Genomic DNA, 19,655 nt, shown 5'->3' on the forward strand with positions numbered 1-19,655 from the left:
AGGTTATATACGTCCCGGGGAGGGGAACAGATTCCCTTTTAAAAGGTTTTTTAGTTTTCAAGTTTTTTCCTCCCATAGGTTTGCGCTATTGAATTTGAAACATTATAAAATCAGTTTTACTCACCTTCCTCCTCCCTATTGCCGCTGCTCACAGTGATTTCAGCTGTGATATCATGAATATAGCGCATGTTACCACTGCAGCCAGTCATTGAAATCAGCTGCTCATGCTCAACTTCTTCAGCAGAGCCGCTGAGCTGAGGACTGTGGGCTGCCAGCGCTACAGAAAGATGAATAACATTGATTTTACGGTGCAACCGTGCAATCCTATGTACTGAAGAAGCTTGAAATTGGAAATCCAGTTTAAGGTATAGAAAAACATAGCTCTTTTTTTCCATACATGTTCATGGATTGTATCTGGTATTACATCATCACTGGCACATTATGGATTTCATCTGTATAGCACAGATCCATAATACAGCAGTGTGTATTATACATTTTAGACAGATTCCAAACTAGTTCATTCCTATAAATGTGCTATTCCTAACCTTTCCTCTCGACACCACATTTCTTGAGATGGGTAGAGTGACATAAGGCTGGTTTCACATTAGCATTTTTTAGCGCAGCACATCGTGCGCGTCCATGCGCATGCACCATGCACCCCTATGTTTATCATGGGGGCTCATGTTCTAGCGTTTGCACGCGTTTGTATGCATTTTTGTGTGCATGCGTTTTTTTGTAGTGTGCGCCTAGGCGCGCCGGACGCAACCTGCTGCATTTTTGGTCCGTCCAACCTGTGTCAAAAAAACATATGCGCCCTTTTGCACACGGAATGCGCCATAAAATCACATTACAGTCTATGGGAAAGCAGGCGTGTGCATGGACATGCGCACACCTGCGTTTAAAATCGCATGCGTTTTAAGAGTTAACATGGCTAGAAACTGGTTAAAACGCATGCGTCTAAAAAACAGCAGCACCGAATTTGACCACGTTCTCCTATTTTGTATTCACAGGACCCTTACAGACAGAGGGCACAACCATGGTTGGCTCCATCCGTTTTGCTATTGGGTGGTGAGAACCTGTGAAAACTTTTATCTCTATTGAGAACTGGAGAATTGGGCCCAAGAGGGGAGAAAATGGAATGGAGGGAAAACAAATACCAAAATCCAGTGGGTGGCAAAATGAAGAATGATAATGGGGGTTGATTCCGATATTTGTCATGGACCCTTCTCTCTCCATGAGAAGTAAGAAATGGAGATCTCAATATACCAGTATTGGTTGTAAGATTGAAGTTGGAGGCAAACTATAAAATTTACTTAGTTCTGATATTAATGGCAAATTTCATTTTAAAAGTATGGTTGGCTGCATCCCCATCCTTTTTACTTTAGGGCTGTGAGAACCTTTCCCTCTATTGTTTTCAAACTTGAGAATTGGGAAATGGACCCAAAGGCAGAGAAAATGGAAAGGAGGAAAAACAAGTACCAAATACCAGTGGGTGGCAAAATAAAGCACCATAATCAGGGCTCATTTTGATATTTGTCATTGACCCCTCTCTCACCATGAAGAGCAGGTAATCGAGATCTGGATCTACCAGTTTTGGTACCAAGATTGAAGTTGAAGGCAATTTCTATCTATCTTTTGCTTAGTTCTTACATTAATGGAAAATTTTGATTGAAAAGTATGTAAATACCTATTATATATAATGGACACATTCTGTCTAGAGTTAGGAGGAAGATGATACACAACTTCTTAAAACCTTTTTTACTTCTTAGATTCTTAGTATCGAGGGCTTTGAAACTGCGGCATAAGTCCTACCTAATTATATCGCTTTATTGAGTTCTGTAACATTTAAATTACTCTTTAAAATGGGATAGATTGAGATCCAAAGTCATTTCAGCAAGTGCAAAGTGTTAGCAGTGCGTGCAGTAAAGGCCAATTTGCAGACTAGGAAATTCACTTTTCATTCACTCTAAAACGGTATTTTCTTTACATTAGAAGTACTCAGTCTTCCATCAGTATTTGTAGGAAGTAAAAGCCCCTGCAAATTCAGCGCCTTTCATAGTTGAGTGAAGGGAGATGCTTTGCAGGATAAGGCTTCCTTATTGCCATATCTTTCCAAGTTCCATTTTAATACCTTCAGTTTAGCTCCATTGCGGAGGATTTAGAGTGGTGTCGATGGGCAGAACACATTAGATTAAAACCAACCTTTGCATTCTCGGGGCAATGTGATGTGAAGTTGACTATTAGCATAGTGCTGAATGTTTAAGAAGGACCATAAATGACTTCTAGTCAAGAAATTACAAACTTTCGGGAAATTTTTGCTTACAGGGATTTTTCAAGAACAAATTTTTAACTCTGTATGTTCCCACAGGTAAAAAATAGCAAATGGAGGTTTACTCATTGACCCCTCCTACTCTGACAGCTCTCTTTGGCCTTTGTTAATAGGCTGCAGCAGTGATATTGTAATTAAAAAACCATGTGATTGCTGCAGGCAATCGAGGAGTTAAGCGTTTTAGTGTCAACCACCTCTGTATCACAGCTGAGCTGTCACTGGTGTTTCAAAGACTGCAGAGCATCTCTCTGCATCTGACTGCAAAGGGTCTCAGCAGTTTGCTTTGAAGACGTAATCCTGGTCCTTCTGAATCTAGGACCCAGTGGCAACCTTCCCCCGGCTCTTGTTGACACGCCAGGACCGGGTTGTTTACAACTCCCAGCATGCTGCTAGGAGTGGCTGGTGATATTTCCATTTCCCCTGGTTGAGGTTTGGAGCTATAGCAGTCGGCTATCTTCCTCCCTGGTGTTGCTGAAGGACGTCTATGCTTCTTCTCTGAGTCTACCCAAGTTAAGTGTTCCCCTTGTTTGTCTATCCTCTTCTGTCATTAGTTGTAGTGGAAATTGACTAGTGCATATCCTGTCCTTCCCTATGCAGGGCTTGCTGCAAGGATCAGGCAAGGATTAGGTATCCTGCTTGACGATAGGTGCAGAATCTATATAGGAACGTTAGGGCAGACAGAGTGACGTTAGATCTGCTTAGGGGTCTCCACTCCCCTCTTTCCTAGTGTTGGGTTCCCTTCCCCTTATCCCTTCGTGTTACATTTAGTCTTTCCTACATTGTGCGTGACATGAGCCCAATGATTGTCTGCAATGGTCAAATGCACTATATTCATCAAATTAACATTGCAGCCTAAAACAATGACTTAGAGCAATGGTGGAGAGCAGGGGGTAAGTGAATAAACCTCTGTTTGTTATTTCTAACTTTTGGAAACATATGGGGTAAAAACAAAATGTTTTTGGAAAATAAGTTATGAAGTTATTCTGATAGGCTGGAATCCATTAGTGTCTAGAAATGATGACCTTTTGGTCTGTGACCTTGGTAAAACCAGATATCAAACCTGAAATATAAAGGACTGCCGCATAGAAGCATACCCATAACTCTCTTATTATACTTAGGTCGTTGATTCAAGAGAGGTGACCTTGGTAAAAGTTAGTCAGGGATTTCTTTTATGCCAGTTTAGGGTCACTAAATCTAAAGGAGAAGTTTCCAATAAATAATTAAAAAATGAGTTGCCAAATGTCTCTACATATTTCATGTATATGATCCTTGGGAATCTAAGTCGGACATTGTTGTAGTCTTCCAGACTATTGCGAGCCAAAATTACTGTACTTACTTAAATGCCAACTTCCTTCATTCTCATGACATGTCTTACACATATACATTGGATAAATTTCAAACCCACCAATTATAGCAGGGTGGGCCAACTATCTAATGTGTCCTAATTTTCCCTCAATGGCAGAGAGGATTGGGCATGTTGAATTTCAACATTTCTGAGCTTTTGTTCTCAAAGGAAATAGGCCCATGCCTTGTTCTCATGTCACTATTGGAAACACAGACACTTTGAGGCAATTGTACAACGTCTGGAGAGTATTAGGCACAGGTCCAATTCTACTTTGAACCTATGTGGGAGAATTCTTAATCTCTTAACCACCATATTGTTGTTTTTTTAACAGCAGCCGTTAAGGTTACTTCTTGTGAAGCAATGCCTGTTTATGGTGGTGTTTTGGAAGAGGTTTGAAAAACTGTGCTCTACACAATCCTAATGTCCAGACTGCCATGACATTGACATTAAGAAATGAGCAAGACACCAATCAACCCCTTAGATGCCCTGGTAAATAAAGAACATAACATCTAAGGTGTTGCCTGTGTGTTTATCTGTTAATAGGTTATGGATTAAGGGTGTGTTCAACTGAGCATTTTTGCTTAGTTTTTGGTAAGGAAATTCTCCAAAATCCACATAAGAAAACTCAAAACTTCTGAAAACTCGGGAGTTTCAGCTCAAAAAACTACTCAAAAAATTACTGGAGGAATTAATAATTTTTTCTGTTGTTGTTTACATGCCCCCCTCCAGAAAAATAAATAAAAGTTGCCATTTGTATGTTATCCTATAGATAATATAAGTTAGTATAATTAGTTTTGGACAATCATTAAACAGACTTCAGACAGGGTGGGGAATATTCTTTTATGATTGTATATTTTTGATCTAGTATGTTTATTGCCATCCGTACATGAAATGTAATTCTGTCTTCAATGAAAATAATGTAGACTCAACGGCTCATGAGCCAAAGATCACATGAATCGGTGGATTAATTAATCAAAATCAATCCATGATCCATCCATCATTCATGAATTTCATAGGCCTGTAACCCATTATGAAGCCATCAATACCAGGTCAGTTACAACCAGAGAACATCTGAATCACATCTCAAAGCACTGATCCATCAACTAGTTTATCCGAATATTTCATGACCTTCTCTAAAATTCAATTTAAGGAATGTTTTTCCCGAGTTCTACAGAAAATTTATATACATCATACATAACAAATACCTTTTGGTGGTGAAGGTTCCCATGACTTTAGTGCAGCTGGAGTTGTCTCCTCCACAAATTCCACATTTGTCAAACTGAAGCTTGGATCCTATAATTCCATCACACCCAGTACGGACACATTTCCCTTTTACACAAACAGAATTACTGTACGGTCTACATTCAGTGCCATCGGTCACCTACAGCAAAACATAAACAGGATATCTCACAATTACACATGTTAACTGCAAAACTTACATAGTTATGGATGCTTCAATGAAGTCAACATCAACTGTGGATCAGCATTTTTCAAGTCAGAGTGATATCAACATCAATGGACAAATACTTTTCAGGAGAACTTGAGAACTGTTATGCAACCTCCTGGGGTTACCATATACTGGTTACTGAACTTTCCCCCTAAATCTTTAATGTTAAATTTAATTAGGAGAGATCATCTAATCTAGATCTACAAAAATTAGTAGTTTATCCTGAACAACATGTAAAAGCTACAAAAATACGATATGTACAGTAGCATGAAAGGTATGGCAGAATGAGTTAGTATTGACACTATAGTTTCTCCATAGTGGTGGAATTGAGGGCCATGGCCAACCTTAGCAGTGTTCAGATCTTTATGGCTGCAAAGGTAGCCATTAGCCAGAAACAAGGCAATGTTCTCCTTTGAGTCAGGACTTATTCAAACTTGGGATCTGTGACATGAAAGGCAGAGACTTTAACAGTGTCATAATATGACTATCAGTCTCATGTAAAAGGTACTGAGTTTCTGAAGATGTTTTTCTAAATAAGTTTCTCATTTGAACCATACTGACGAATCCACAAGCATAGAGGTGATACATGTGGGGCTCATCTCATAGTGCTACTTTGACTCCACCACAGCATCTCATTTCTATCATCTTGAGTATAAGAAAACTGTATATTGTAGGGGGTAACCTAAGCACAGAGAAAAATGAAGACTTGATGCTTTTTCAAAGGTGAGTACATTTATTAGGATTCGGCAACAGATGATTTCCAATGGTTTGACCAGTGCAATGGTCTTTTTCAAGGACATCTGTATGACGAAGAAGCCGGTTATAAGATGATGTGTGGTCTTATGGCAGATGAATCTCATAGCACCTCACATCATCAAAAGCCTGGCTTATTACTCATATACACTCACTGGCCACTTTATTAGGTACACCTGTCCAACTGTGTGTTAAGACTTAATTTCTAATCAGCCAATCACATGGCGGCAACTCAGTGCATTTAGGCATGTAGACATGGTCAAGACAATCTCCTGCAGTTCAAACCGAGCATCAGTATGGGGAAGAAAGGTGATTTGAGTGCCTTTGAACGTGGCAAGATTGTTGGTGCCAGAAGGGCTGGTCTGAGTATTTCAGAAACTGCTGATCTACTGGGATTTTCACGCACAACCATCTCTAGGGTTTACAGAGAATGGTCCGAAAAAGAAAAAAAATCCAGTGAGTGGCAGTTCTGTGGCCGGAAATGCCTTGTTGATGCCAGAGGTCAGAGGAGAATGAGCATACTGGTTCGAGCTGATAGAAAGGCAACAGTGACTCAAATTGCCACCCGTTACAACCAAGGTAGGCAGAAGAGCATCTCTGAACGCACAGTGCGTCGAACTTTGAGGCAGATGGGCTACAGCAGCAGAAGACCACACTGGGTACCACTCCTCTCAGCTAAGAACAGGAAACTGAGGCTACAATTTGCACAAGCTCATCGAAATTGGACAGTAGAAGATTGGAAAAACGTTGCCTGGTCTGATGAGTCTCGATTTCTGCTGCGACATTCGGATGGTAGGGTCAGAATTTGGCGTAAACAACATGAAAGCATGGATCCATCCAGCCTTGTATCAACGGTTCAGGCTGGTGGTGGTGGTGTCATGGTGTGGGGAATTTTTTCTTGCCACTCTTTGGGCCCCTTGGTACCAATTGAGCATCGTTGCAACGCCACAGCCTACCTGAGTATTGTTGCTGACCATGTCCATCCCTTTATGACCACAATGTACCCAACATCTGATGGCTACTTTCAGCAGGATAATGCGCCATGTCATAAAGCTCGAATCATCTCAGATTGGTTTCTTGAACATGACAATGAGTTCACTGTACTCAAATGGCCTCCTCAGTCACCAGATCTCAATCCAATAGAGCATCTTTGGGATGTGGTGGAACGGGAGATTCGCATCAGGGATGTGCAGCCGACAAATCTGCGCCAACTGTGTGATGCCATCATGTCAATATGGTCCAAAATCTCTGAGGAATGCTTCCAGCACCTTGTTGAATCTCTGCCACGAAGAATTGAGGCAGTTCTGAAGGCAAAAGGGGGTCCAACCCGTTACTAGCATGGTGTACCTAATAAAGTGGCCAGTGAGTGTAGATGTCCTTGAAAAAGACCATTATACTTTTCGAAACGTTGGAATTCATCTGTTGTCGGATCTGAGACATATGCTCACCTTTGAAAAAATCATTTTATTCTATTGCTGTAATATATTTATTACTTGTTTTGGAATTTTAATATCTTGGTGGAATACCTCAATTTAGGAATTTAATATGTTGATTTCCAGCTTTCACAAGTCATATAAAGCTGGAGGTAATTATAATGTGGTTTCAATACTTTGTAAACATTTGTGGAGTTCATTGCCTAAAATAAAATGACCAAGATAATGGGTGCAAACAATTCTTGAATTACTTTGCTGTTCTACATCTCATTTGATTCATAGGTCATGATGATATCATCATTAACCAACAACATAGCAATTAAATATTCATCTCTGCACAATAGATTCACTCATCTGCAATCTGTAGCAGCCATTATATCTACTTTTACCATTTTGAATACCATTGTGAAATAAAGGCAAACTGTCAAAGTGACCACACACAGTAGGTGGTTGTTGGCTGAATGAAGTTAAGACCAATTGTTTGGCAACTGCCATCTTGGCCGTCTGTCCCATACACAGGATAGCTCATGTGGCTGAGTGCTTCTTTGTTCTCAACTGACACATCAGCCGGTGGGTTACCTCTGGAAGAACAATGTGATCAGCAGTCCGAAATTGGACTTGTGCGATCGACATCTCCCCTGACCATCAGTTGGACGATAGGACTTGTGGGATCGACATCTCCCCTGACCATCAGTTGGACGATTAGACCATCGGCTGAACCTGTCAATATCAGCGGGCTTGGGCAACATTAGTCAAATATGTATCATAGAGGCCTTTAGAGTCAGCAAACTAATCACAAAAATTGGTAGAGCAGTAAAAGAACAGTTCACAGATACCTTCCAAGCCACAAATGGATGTTCCATTCTTGATAAAATCAACTTTAAACCTTTGTATAATTGAGGCGGGCCGATTCCCAGAAAGAGCATTGGTCTTCCTCCTTGTTCTCTGCCTAGTGTTGCCTCCATGTGATTGACATCTGTTCAGCATTTTTAAGTCAGCAGAATAATGAAATCATCTGTGCTTAACAGGCATCAATCAAACCCATGGGAGGGGCACTATGGGGGGATTAATGAAGGAGAATGGCGCACTTTCCAATAACTGTCCCACCCTTGTTGCACTTATGACCTCATTTACTTAAAATTTCAAAGTAGATTTTTTTAATGATAGAATAACCATTTTTGGTCAGGAAGTTACGTGTGAACATTTCTTTTACTATCCTACCCAGCTTTTGACAGCACGTAAAATCAAAGAATGGCTGATGAGTGTCGAAGTGGGTTTACAGATTTCTGCATATTTTACATTTTAGTAAAATAATGATATAATTTTACCTTTTGTGAGAAGACAACATAATATCCAGTTCCTTTAGCCTGACATATGAGCTTGCAGACATCTCCCAGCTGAATCCCTGCATATTTCGGAACCCACTCCACAAATGTCTTAACACCCTTTGCATCAGTTTGATAACCGTTCCTCGCTTCACACTGCTGCTGTCGGAATGATTTAGCTTTAGGGAAAAAGAAAATAAAGTTCTGATGTTATATTTCCTTTCATATTATTCTTTTTTGTACATTCTTAGAACAAGAAGAAAAAAATGGCAACGTTTCCCGTCTTCATATTTCTTGCCAAAAACAGGAACGCATCACAGCAGGAGACAAGTTAACAAAATTGCCATTTGGGAAAGCTTTTTTTCTGCTTTTCTCTGCTTGGCTAAATTTCCATCCTTGATAAAAAAAAAAATATTCTGAAGACAAAACCCAAAATATGGGTCCTTAAGGTAGTGATTCCTAAACTTATTATTGAGGGAGAAATGGAAGTGTTTTTTTTACTTTTGGGAAACTTTATGCATGAATTTCTACTTTAAAAAAGTTAAGTGGAGTCTGTAATCCCCAAAACTCGATCTAAACCACTTATACAGTCCCATACAGTACCTCTAGTAAAGATTTCACTTCTTTAGTAGTTTATAAAAAAAAAATCTTTTTATACCACATGGAAATGAAGGCTTCTTGGTGCATCCTTGGCATGGGTAACGGCTGCGTGCATCATAGAATGATAGAATGTTAGAGTTGGAAGAGACCTTAAGGGTCATCGTGTCCAACCCCCTTTCCGCCCCCTCACTCAGCATACCCCGCACGTCCCCTTAGTTTGTCTGACAGCATTTATTTACATAGAGAGGTCAATACAGAGAGGTCCGTTATTGTGTGACCCTGTCTGTGTGCAGCAAGTTAAATCTATACCGCAGATATGATTTTATAGGGGTTAGTCCATTTTTGGACTGAAGTAGGAGTTTAAATTGAGTTTTTGGGGTTACAGGCTCCTTTTAAACTGATATTTGTAAAGAAACTGAGCCCCTATTCTCTCCATTTATTGTCTATGGGTCTGCCAGAGAAAGAAAAGTACAGCACTTGGCTATTTCTGTCAATTCTAAAGACTATAACTGCAGCGGAGGATAATTGTGGGTACCTTCACTCCATCCAAGACTGGACTCTGAGTAGTTCTCAGGCAGGATTGTTGAAGGCCCCAAAAGACAGAGCCCCAATGATCGGGAAGTTATGCCCCGTACTGAAATATAGGGATAATTTTCACTTCTGAGAATACTTTTTTTAAGCATACGAACGCTCATGGCTTTATCCTGGCAATCATGCGTTTGCCACTTTGTTGACCTCCATGCCAAAAATGTTTGTACATCTCAAGTCTGTTTATTGCTCCCAGTTCAAAAGTGACAACTCATGCTTTTCCATTTTCCCACACTGGAAAGAATGACAGTTTCTTGGCCTCATTTTTCCATTCAAAGCAGCTGATAGCAGCCATGAAAAAGGGTGTACAAGTGTCGCCAGAACTGCCATGGACTAAGAGGAAGAATAGCACTCATGCTCAGCCATTTTGGATTGCTGAATCGAGGTCTCAGGGCTCTTGTTTTTGCCTCTCCTTTCTATACACTAATCCTATGGTGAATTCATACATTTCCAATGGATGAATACCTCTTTAAAGCACAAGTCTAAAGAAAAAAAGCAGAAAGCAAAGTGCTCCATAGCGTAGACGTAGACTAGAGTAGATGCAGATCCAGTAGAGGAATAGACGTAGACTACAATGGTGGTAACTAGAGTTGAGCGACTTTTGGTTTTTTAGGGTCGCGTTTCGTTTCGTGAAACCCGACTTTTCCAAAAGTCGGGTCGAGCAAGATCGTCCGATTATAGGGAAAAGTCGGGGTCGTCCCGAAACACGAAACCCAATGTAAGTCAATGGGGAATAAAAGTCGGCAGTGAGAGGAGGACAGGAAACACACCTACAGTGCCCATTTGAATGCCAAAAGCATCAATTCTTCTTACTTAAGCTTGTCAACCTTAATTAACTCCATAATACAAGTTACGCACTGAAAAATGGGGGTTATTTGGCTAAATTTGTGGGAGGGAGGGCTGGCTGCAGGCTTTCATGTGCCCTGGGCGAAAGGGCGCCCCTTTAACACATACCACAACTCATCATGCTCCGATACTGCAGAGAAATAGCGGTATAGTACAATGAAAAATACCTCACTTTTTACATCTCATGACGAGGCCCATCTATTTCTCCATACAAAATCATTGGTCCCATATAATGTTTGAAACAGTATATGATGAGCTCCACATAATGCTACAGTATATGTTGGTCCCCATGGATGAAGCTCCACTGTCTTATGGGCCCAAATAATGCTCCAAACATAATGGGCCCCATTTCTAATGCTCTTGTGTATAATGGGCCCTGTAAATGCTGCTCCAGTGTCTGATGTCCACCTTTGGAATGTTCCAGTGTATGGTGGGCCCCATCTATCATTCTCCAGAGTATAGTGCTCCCCAAAAATTGCTGTCCCAACATAGAAAACAATCAAATAAGTCTCCTCGCTAGGGAATCCCTGTACTTGTCTGGACAGGTGCTGTAGCTTGCTTAACAGCTCGCCAGCCGTTCTCACGCCCAGTATGGATTGCACGTGATTGCACAAAGGTTAGAAAGGGTACCGTATCCCTGGATAACATGTATGGATAGCGTACACATTCAAAATATATGTCTATACAGCATGAGGCAGGCTCAGACGGTGTTAGGCCCAGTATGGATTGCACGTCATTGCACAAAGGTTAGAAGGGGTACCGTATCCCCGGATAACATGTATGGATAGCGTACACATTCAAAATATATGTCTATACAGCATGAGGCAGGCTCAGACGGTGTTAGGCCCAGTATGGATTGCACGTGATTGCACAAAGGTTAGAAAGGGTACCGTATCCCTGGATAACATGTATAGATAGCGTACACATTCAAAATATATGTCTATACAGCATGAGGCAGGCTCAGACGGTGTTAAGCCCAGTATGGATTGCACGTCATTGCACAAAGGTTAGAAGGGGTACCGTATCCCCGGATAACATGTATGGATAGCGTACACATTCAAAATATATGTCTATACAGCATGAGGCAGGCTCAGACGGTGTTAGGCCCAGTATGGATTGCACGTCATTGCACAAAGGTTAGAAGGGGTACCGTATCCCCGGATAACATGTATGGATAGCGTACACATTCAAAATATATGTCTATACAGCATGAGGCAGGCTCAGACGGTGTTAGGCCCAGTATGGATTGCACGTCATTGCACAAAGGTTAGAAGGGGTACCGTATCCCCGGATAACATGTATGGATAGCGTACACATTCAAAATATATGTCTATACAGCATGAGGCAGGCTCAGACGGTGTTAGGCCCAGTATGGATTGCACGTCATTGCACAAAGGTTAGAAAGGGTACCGTATCCCTGGATAACATGTATGGATAGCGTACACATTCAAAATATATGTCTCAGGAGGCAGGCTCAGATGGTGTCAGGCACAGTATGGATTTGACGGCCCAGATTACACAGCGGAGGAGCAGGGAGCGGTAAAGATTGCAAATGCTGGGGCCCTGGCCAAGCAAGGGGGGCCCACTCGTGGGCGTCGGTACTGGCACTGGGCCCCTCATAGTACAGCGGTGTGTATGACGGCGGGTGTGAACCACCACCGTCAGAGACACTTGATTGCACTATGAGGGACCCTGTGCCAGTGCCCGCGCCCAAGAGTCGGCCTACCCACCTGTCCAGGGCAACGGCACTCGCACGGTGTCGTGCGGTAGGTGGTGACCCCGGCCATGGGGGGGGAGGCAGCACAGTTAGGGAGTTTTAGAAAGTGGCATATGTTGATGTTGGACATTCAGCTGATGCAAAAGGCGAAATAGGTGAAGTACCAGGAAGAGGTGGACCAAAGCAAGCCATTTTTCTGTCACCCTATGTGTCATCAGGGGAAGGTGGGACAAAATCCTTGGAAACCCATGCGTGGTTCATTTTAATGAAGGTTAGATCATCCACATTTTGGGTTGACAGACGGGTCCTTTTTTCTGTCAGGATTGATCCAGCTGCACTGAAGACTCTTTCCGATAGCACACTTGCAGCTGGGCAAGCGAGCTCCTGTAAGGCATATTGTGCCAATTCAGGCAAGGTGTCCAGTTTAGCGGCCCAATAGTCAAAGGGGAATGACCTGTGTGGGAGAACATCGATATGGGAGGAAAAGTAGTTTGTAACCATAGTTGACAACTGCTGTCTCCTGTCACTTTCCATCGATGCAGTATTACCAGTTGTGTGAGCGGTATTTGAAAAATCAGTCCACAACATTGTCATGAAACCCCTGTCTCCAACGCCACTTCTGCTGTGTGCACCACGAACACCTCTGCCAAGCTGCCCCAGGCCCGTACGGCTCGTGTGAGAACCATCACCGCTGCTGTGTGCTGGGAATGCCTCAAGCAACCGATTTACCAGAGTTGCTTGTTTATTAGCCAATATTAGGTCAAGGTTCTCCTGTGGCATGATGTTTTGTAATTTGCCTTTATAGCGTGGATCCAGGATGCTGGCCAACCAGTAGTCGTCATCGTTCATCATTTTGGCAATGCGGGGGTCCCTTTTTAGGATCCGCAAGGCATAATCTGACATGTGGGCCAATGTTCCCGGTGTCAATGATGCACTGCGAGTGCTGGGTGGAGGAGCACTTTCTGGCAAATCCACATCCCTCCAGTCACGCACAAACCCTGTACCAGACCTTGCCACGCCAACATTTTCACTTGCCCCACGAGATGCATCCTCCTCCCCTAAGTAATCATCCCCATCATCCTCCTCCTCCTCTTCTTCCTCCACCTCGTCCAGGAGAGGTCCCTGAGCAGACAATGGCTGAATGTCATCAAGGATTCCCTCCTCCTCTTCCTCCTCATCAACATTGGCTGCAGACGCCTGCTCCTTAAGGTGCGTCAAAGTTTGCATGAGCAGACGCATAAGTGGCATGCTCATGCTTAGGATGGCGTCGTCTGCGCTTACCAGCCGTGTGCATTCCTCAAAACACTGAAGGACTTTACAAAGGTCTTTCAGCTTCGACCACTGCACGCCTGTCAACTCCATGTCTGCTCTCAAAGTGCCTGGCCGTGTATCCTCCCACAAATGCATTATGGCCTGCCTCTGCTCGCACAGCCGCTCCACCATGTGCAGGGTGGAGTTCCACCTTGTTGCAATGTCGATAATGAGGCGGTGGTTGGGAAGGTGGAGCAATCGCTGCAGCTTCTGCATACGAACGGAGTGTACAGGCGACCGGCGGATGTGCACGCACAGTCTTCGCACCTTCTGGAGCAGGGCTGTTAACTCCGGATAATTTTTGAGGAAGCACTGCACCACCAGGTTCAAGGTGTGAGCCAAGCAAGGTATGTGGCTGAGTTTTGAAAGGGCTATGGCTGCCACAAAATTACGGCCGTTATCACTAACTACCTTGCCTGCCTCAAGATGTACACTGCCCAGCCATGACTCAGTTTGTCGCTTCAAGTACTCGGCCAGCACCTCGGCGGTGTGTCTGTCGCCCAAACACATCATCTGCAACACATCCTGCTGACGCTTTCCACTAGCTGCTCGATAGGGGGACACATCATGTGCAACAGTGGCAGCTGCAGATGGAGTGCTCGTACGACTGCGCTCTGTGGACGAGCTGTCGCTTCTGGAGGAGGAGGAGGAGGAGGAGGGTCGAACGCCTACAGCCAACTGTTTCCTATACCGTGGGCTAGGCAGCACTGTCCCACCACCGCTGTCCCCTGTGGACCCTGCATCCACCACATTAACCCAGTGCGCAGTGATGGACACGTAACGGCCCTGGCCATGCCGACTGGACCATGCATCAGTTGTGAGGTGCACCTTTCCGCTCACTGACTGCTTGAGTGCATGGACAATGCGGTCTTTCACATGATGGTGGAGGGCTGGGATGGCTTTGCGAGAGAAGAAGTGGCGACTGGGTAGGTCATAGCGTGGTACTGCATAGGCCATGAGTTCGCGGAAAGCTGTGCTTTCCACCAACCGAAAGGGCATCATCTCAAACGAGATTAGTTTGGCAATGTGGGCGTTCAAACCCAGTGTACGCGGATGAGAGACTGAGTACTTTCTTGACCTACTCATAGTGTCTGGGAGGGTGAGCTGGACTTGAGAGCTGCATATGGTGGAAGTAGCGGTGGACAGGGCGGACTGAGAGAGGGTTGATGATGGTGATGGAGTTGTTGTTCTTTCTGATGGCCTAGAATCAGTCTTTCGTTGATATAACAGTGGGATTCCCTGACTGCTGTGGCCTTGCAACGACACCTCAACATTTGCTGCTGTGCTAACCGGTGGGCTTACAGTGGGGGAAACAATGTAGCGTTGCTGACTACCTTCGTTGTGATCAGTTGCACATGTGGCACTTGAGGTTTGGTGTTGTGTCCACGCTTGCAAGTGCATGCTGGTTAAATGTCTAAGCATGCAACTGGTATTCAAATTCTTCAGATTTTTCCCTCGGCTAAAGGTCTTTGCGCACTTCTTACAGATAACCTTGGCCTGATCATGAGGATTTTGTTCAGAAAACTGCCACACTGCACTCTTCCTACTTTGGCAGACATTTTGCGGCTTAGCACGCTGTGATCTTTTGACCCTCTGGACAAGCTGTCCAGCAACTCTTTTGATGTTTGGAACCTGTCTTTGGAGTGCTCCGGGCCTGCCAGATAACAGCTGTTGCGATGTCGATGTCTGCTGTGGATGCTCCTCATCTGAGCTATTGGAAGCAGCACCCTCTTCCCCCAATGGATGCCAATCTGGGTCAACAACTGGGTCATCCATCACCTCCTCTTCTATGTCATGTGCACCTTTCTCTGTGTCACCGTGTATGGTGGTATAGTGTGCGGGAAGGGTGACCTGAGTCTCATCAGGGTCAAAATCTGGCTCTGTACACTGCGAGGACAATGTAGTGCTCTGAGTGAATGTACCAGCAGAATCATCCATCAGCGGCTGTGCATCAGTGCACTCCATGTCAGATTCATCTTGGCCTGGGTAATTCACCATTTGACTTGATAATCCAGGCATGGTATGTGAAAACAGCTCCATGGAGTAATCAGTAGTATGGCCTGCGTCATCCTTCAATCTTGGTTGGGGTGAAGGACACAAGGAAAGGTGTGGTTCATGAACATGAGCCTCCAATGACGACTCAGTGCTTTTACTTTTTACAACTGAAGAAGAGGAGGCGATAGAGCTGGAGGCTGAGTCAGCAATGTAAGACAAAACTTTTTCCTGATGCTCTGCCTTTAAAAGCGGTTTGCCAACTCCTAGAAAACTAAGCGTTCGAGTCCTTATGTAGCCAGACGATGACGCAGGGTCAGCACCTCCTGCATTCGGTCCTATTTTGCTCTTGCCACTACCATCAGATCCACCACCAACACCATCATTACCAGCTGCCAACCCCCGCCCAATTCCACGGCCTCTTCCACCAGCCTTCCTCATTTTTGGTAGAAATGTAGACAAAATCCAACAAACTATATAGTAATGTAAAACAAGGTACAAGGTGTCTATAGGACAGGGGAGTTTTAGAATTTCTGCACACACTTGTGGACAGTGGACACTTGTGGATTGTGTGCGGCCCACTGATATCTGAGCGCTATGTGACACGCTCGATGGCACAGCTGCCTGTGACCAAAGTGACGAGAGGATAATGGAGATTTTGAATCTCTGCGTACACTTGTGGACAGTGGACACTTGTGGATTGTGTGCGGCCCACTGATATCTGAGCGCTATGTGACACGCTCGATGGCACAGCTGCCTGTGACCAAAGTGACGAGAGGATAATGGAGATTTTGAATCTCTGCGTACACTTTTGGACACTGGACACTTGTGGATTGTGTGCGGCCCACTGATATCTGAGCGCTATGTGACACGCTCGATGGCACAGCTGCCTGTGACCAAAGTGACGAGAGGATAATGGAGATTTTGAATCTCTGCGTACACTTGTGGACAGTGGACACTTGTGGATTGTGTGCGGCCCACTGATATCTGAGCGCTATGTGACACGCTCGATGGCACAGCTGCCTGTGACCAAAGTGACGAGGGGATAATGGAGATTTTGAATCTCTGCGTACACTTGTGGACAGTGGACACTTGTGGATTGTGTGCGGCCCACTGATATCTGAGCGCTATGTGACACGCTCGATGGCACAGCTGCCTGTGACCAAAGTGACGAGAGGATAATGGAGATTTTGAATCTCTGCGTACACTTTTGGACACTGGACACATGTGGATTGTGTGCGGCCCACTGATATCTGAGCGCTATGTGACACGCTCGATGGCACAGCTGCCTGTGACCAAAGTGACGAGAGGATAATGGAGATTTTGAATCTCTGCGTACACTTGTGGACAGTGGACACTTGTGGATTGTGTGCGGCCCACTGATATCTGAGCGCTATGTGACACGCTCGATGGCACAGCTGCCTGTGACCAAAGTGACGAGAGGATAATGGAGATTTTGAATCTCTGCGTACACTTTTGGACACTGGACACTTGTGGATTGTGTGCGGCCCACTGATATCTGAGCGCTATGTGACACGCTCGATGGCACAGCTGCCTGTGACCAAAGTGACGAGAGGATAATGGAGATTTTGAATCTCTGCGTACACTTTTGGACACTGGACACTTGTGGATTGTGTGCGGCCCACTGATATCTGAGCGCTATGTGACACGCTCGATGGTACAGCTGCCTGTGACCAAAGTGACGAGAGGATAATGGAGATTTTGAATCTCTGCGTACACTTGTGGACAGTGGACACTTGTGGATTGTGTGCGGCCCACTGATATCTGAGCGCTATGTGACACGCTCGATGGCACAGCTGCCTGTGACCAAAGTGACGAGAGGATAATGGAGATTTTGAATCTCTGCGTACACTTTTGGACACTGGACACTTGTGGATTGTGTGCGGCCCACTGATATCTGAGCGCTATGTGACACGCTCGATGGTACAGCTGCCTGTGACCAAAGTGACGAGAGGATAATGGAGATTTTGAATCTCTGCGTACACTTGTGGACAGTGGACACTTGTGGATTGTGTGAGGCCCACTGATATCTGAGCGCTATGTGACACGCTCGATGGCACAGCTGCCTGTGACCAAAGTGACGAGAGGATAATGGAGATTTTTAATCTCTGCGTACACTTTTGGACACTGGACACTTGTGGATTGTGTGCGGCCCACTGATATCTGAGCGCTATGTGACACGCTCGATGGCACAGCTGCCTGTGACCAAAGTGACGAGAGGATAATGGAGATTTTGAATCTCTGCGTACACTTGTGGACAGTGGACACTTGTGGATTGTGTGCGGCCCACTGATATCTGAGCGCTATGTGACACGCTCGATGGCACAGCTGCCTGTGACCAAAGTGACGAGAGGATAATGGAGATTTTGAATCTCTGCGTACACTTGTGGACAGTGGACACTTGTGGATTGTGTGCGGCCCACTGATATCTGAGCGCTATGTGACACGCTCGATGGCACAGCTGCCTGTGACCAAAGTGACGAGAGGATAATGGAGATTTTGAATCTCTGCGTACACTTTTGGACACTGGACACTTGTGGATTGTGTGCGGCCCACTGATATCTGAGCGCTATGTGACACGCTCGATGGCACAGCTGCCTGTGACCAAAGTGACGAGAGGATAATGGAGATTTTGAATCTCTGCGTACACTTGTGGACAGTGGACACTTGTGGATTGTGTGCGGCCCACTGATATCTGAGCGCTATGTGACACGCTCGATGGCACAGCTGCCTGTGACCAAAGTGACGAGAGGATAATGGAGATTTTGAATCTCTGCGTACACTTGTGGACAGTGGACACTTGTGGATTGTGTGCGGCCCACTGATATCTGAGCGCTATGTGACACGCTCGATGGCACAGCTGCCTGTGACCAAAGTGACGAGAGGATAATGGAGATTTTGAATCTCTGCGTACACTTTTGGACACTGGACACTTGTGGATTGTGTGCGGCCCACTGATATCTGAGCGCTATGTGACACGCTCGATGGCACAGCTGCCTGTGACCAAAGTGACGAGAGGATAATGGAGATTTTGAATCTCTGCGTACACTTGTGGACAGTGGACACTTGTGGATTGTGTGTGGCCCACTGATATCTGAGCGCTATGTGACACGCTCGATGGCACAGCTGCCTGTGACCAAAGTGACGAGAGGATAATGGAGATTTTGAATCTCTGCGTACACTTTTGGACACTGGACACTTGTGGATTGTGTGCGGCCCACTGATATCTGAGCGCTATGTGACACGCTCGATGGCACAGCTGCCTGTGACCAAAGTGACGAGAGGATAATGGAGATTTTGAATCTCTGCGTACACTTTTGGACACTGGACACTTGTGGATTGTGTGCGGCCCAATGATATCTGAGCGCTATGTGACACGCTCGATGGTACAGCTGCCTGTGACCAAAGTGACGAGAGGATAATGGAGATTTTGAATCTCTGCGTACACTTGTGGACAGTGGACACTTGTGGATTGTGTGCGGCCCACTGATATCTGAGCGCTATGTGACACGCTCGATGGCACAGCTGCCTGTGACCAAAGTGACGAGAGGATAATGGAGATTTTGAATCTCTGCGTACACTTTTGGACACTGGACACTTGTGGATTGTGTGCGGCCCACTGATATCTGAGCGCTATGTGACACGCTCGATGGTACAGCTGCCTGTCACCAAAGTGACGAGAGGATAATGGAGATTTTGAATCTCTGCGCACACTTGTGGACAGTGGACACTTGTGGATTGTGTGCGGCCCACTGATATCTGAGCGCTATGTGACACGCTCGATGGCACAGCTGCCTGTCACCAAAGTGACGAGAGGATAATGGAGATTTTTAATCTCTGCGTACACTTTTGGACACTGGACACTTGTGGATTGTGTGCGGCCCACTGATATCTGAGCGCTATGTGACACGCTCGATGGCACAGCTGCCTGTGACCAAAGTGACGAGA

The 19,655-nt window shown here is 44.9% G+C and overlaps 1 protein-coding gene across 1 annotated transcript in view; it reads right to left on the minus strand.

Moving 5' to 3' along the window:
- Window positions 1-19,655, minus strand: part of ADAMTS5 (ADAM metallopeptidase with thrombospondin type 1 motif 5) — a 121,814-nt gene that overhangs the window by 16,849 nt on the left and 85,310 nt on the right. The window contains exons 6-7 of the mRNA XM_073584520.1: window positions 8,636-8,811; window positions 4,880-5,055 (exon numbers count right to left, since the gene is read on the minus strand). Coding sequence (XP_073440621.1) covers window positions 4,880-5,055; window positions 8,636-8,811 — 352 coding nt within the window. The remainder of the gene's footprint in view (window positions 1-4,879; window positions 5,056-8,635; window positions 8,812-19,655) is intronic.

Source organism: Dendrobates tinctorius, unplaced genomic scaffold (genome assembly GCF_039654945.1).
Source record: "Dendrobates tinctorius isolate UK_male_01 unplaced genomic scaffold, ASM3965494v1 ptg000084l, whole genome shotgun sequence".
Lineage (NCBI taxonomy): Eukaryota > Metazoa > Chordata > Amphibia > Anura > Dendrobatidae > Dendrobates > Dendrobates tinctorius.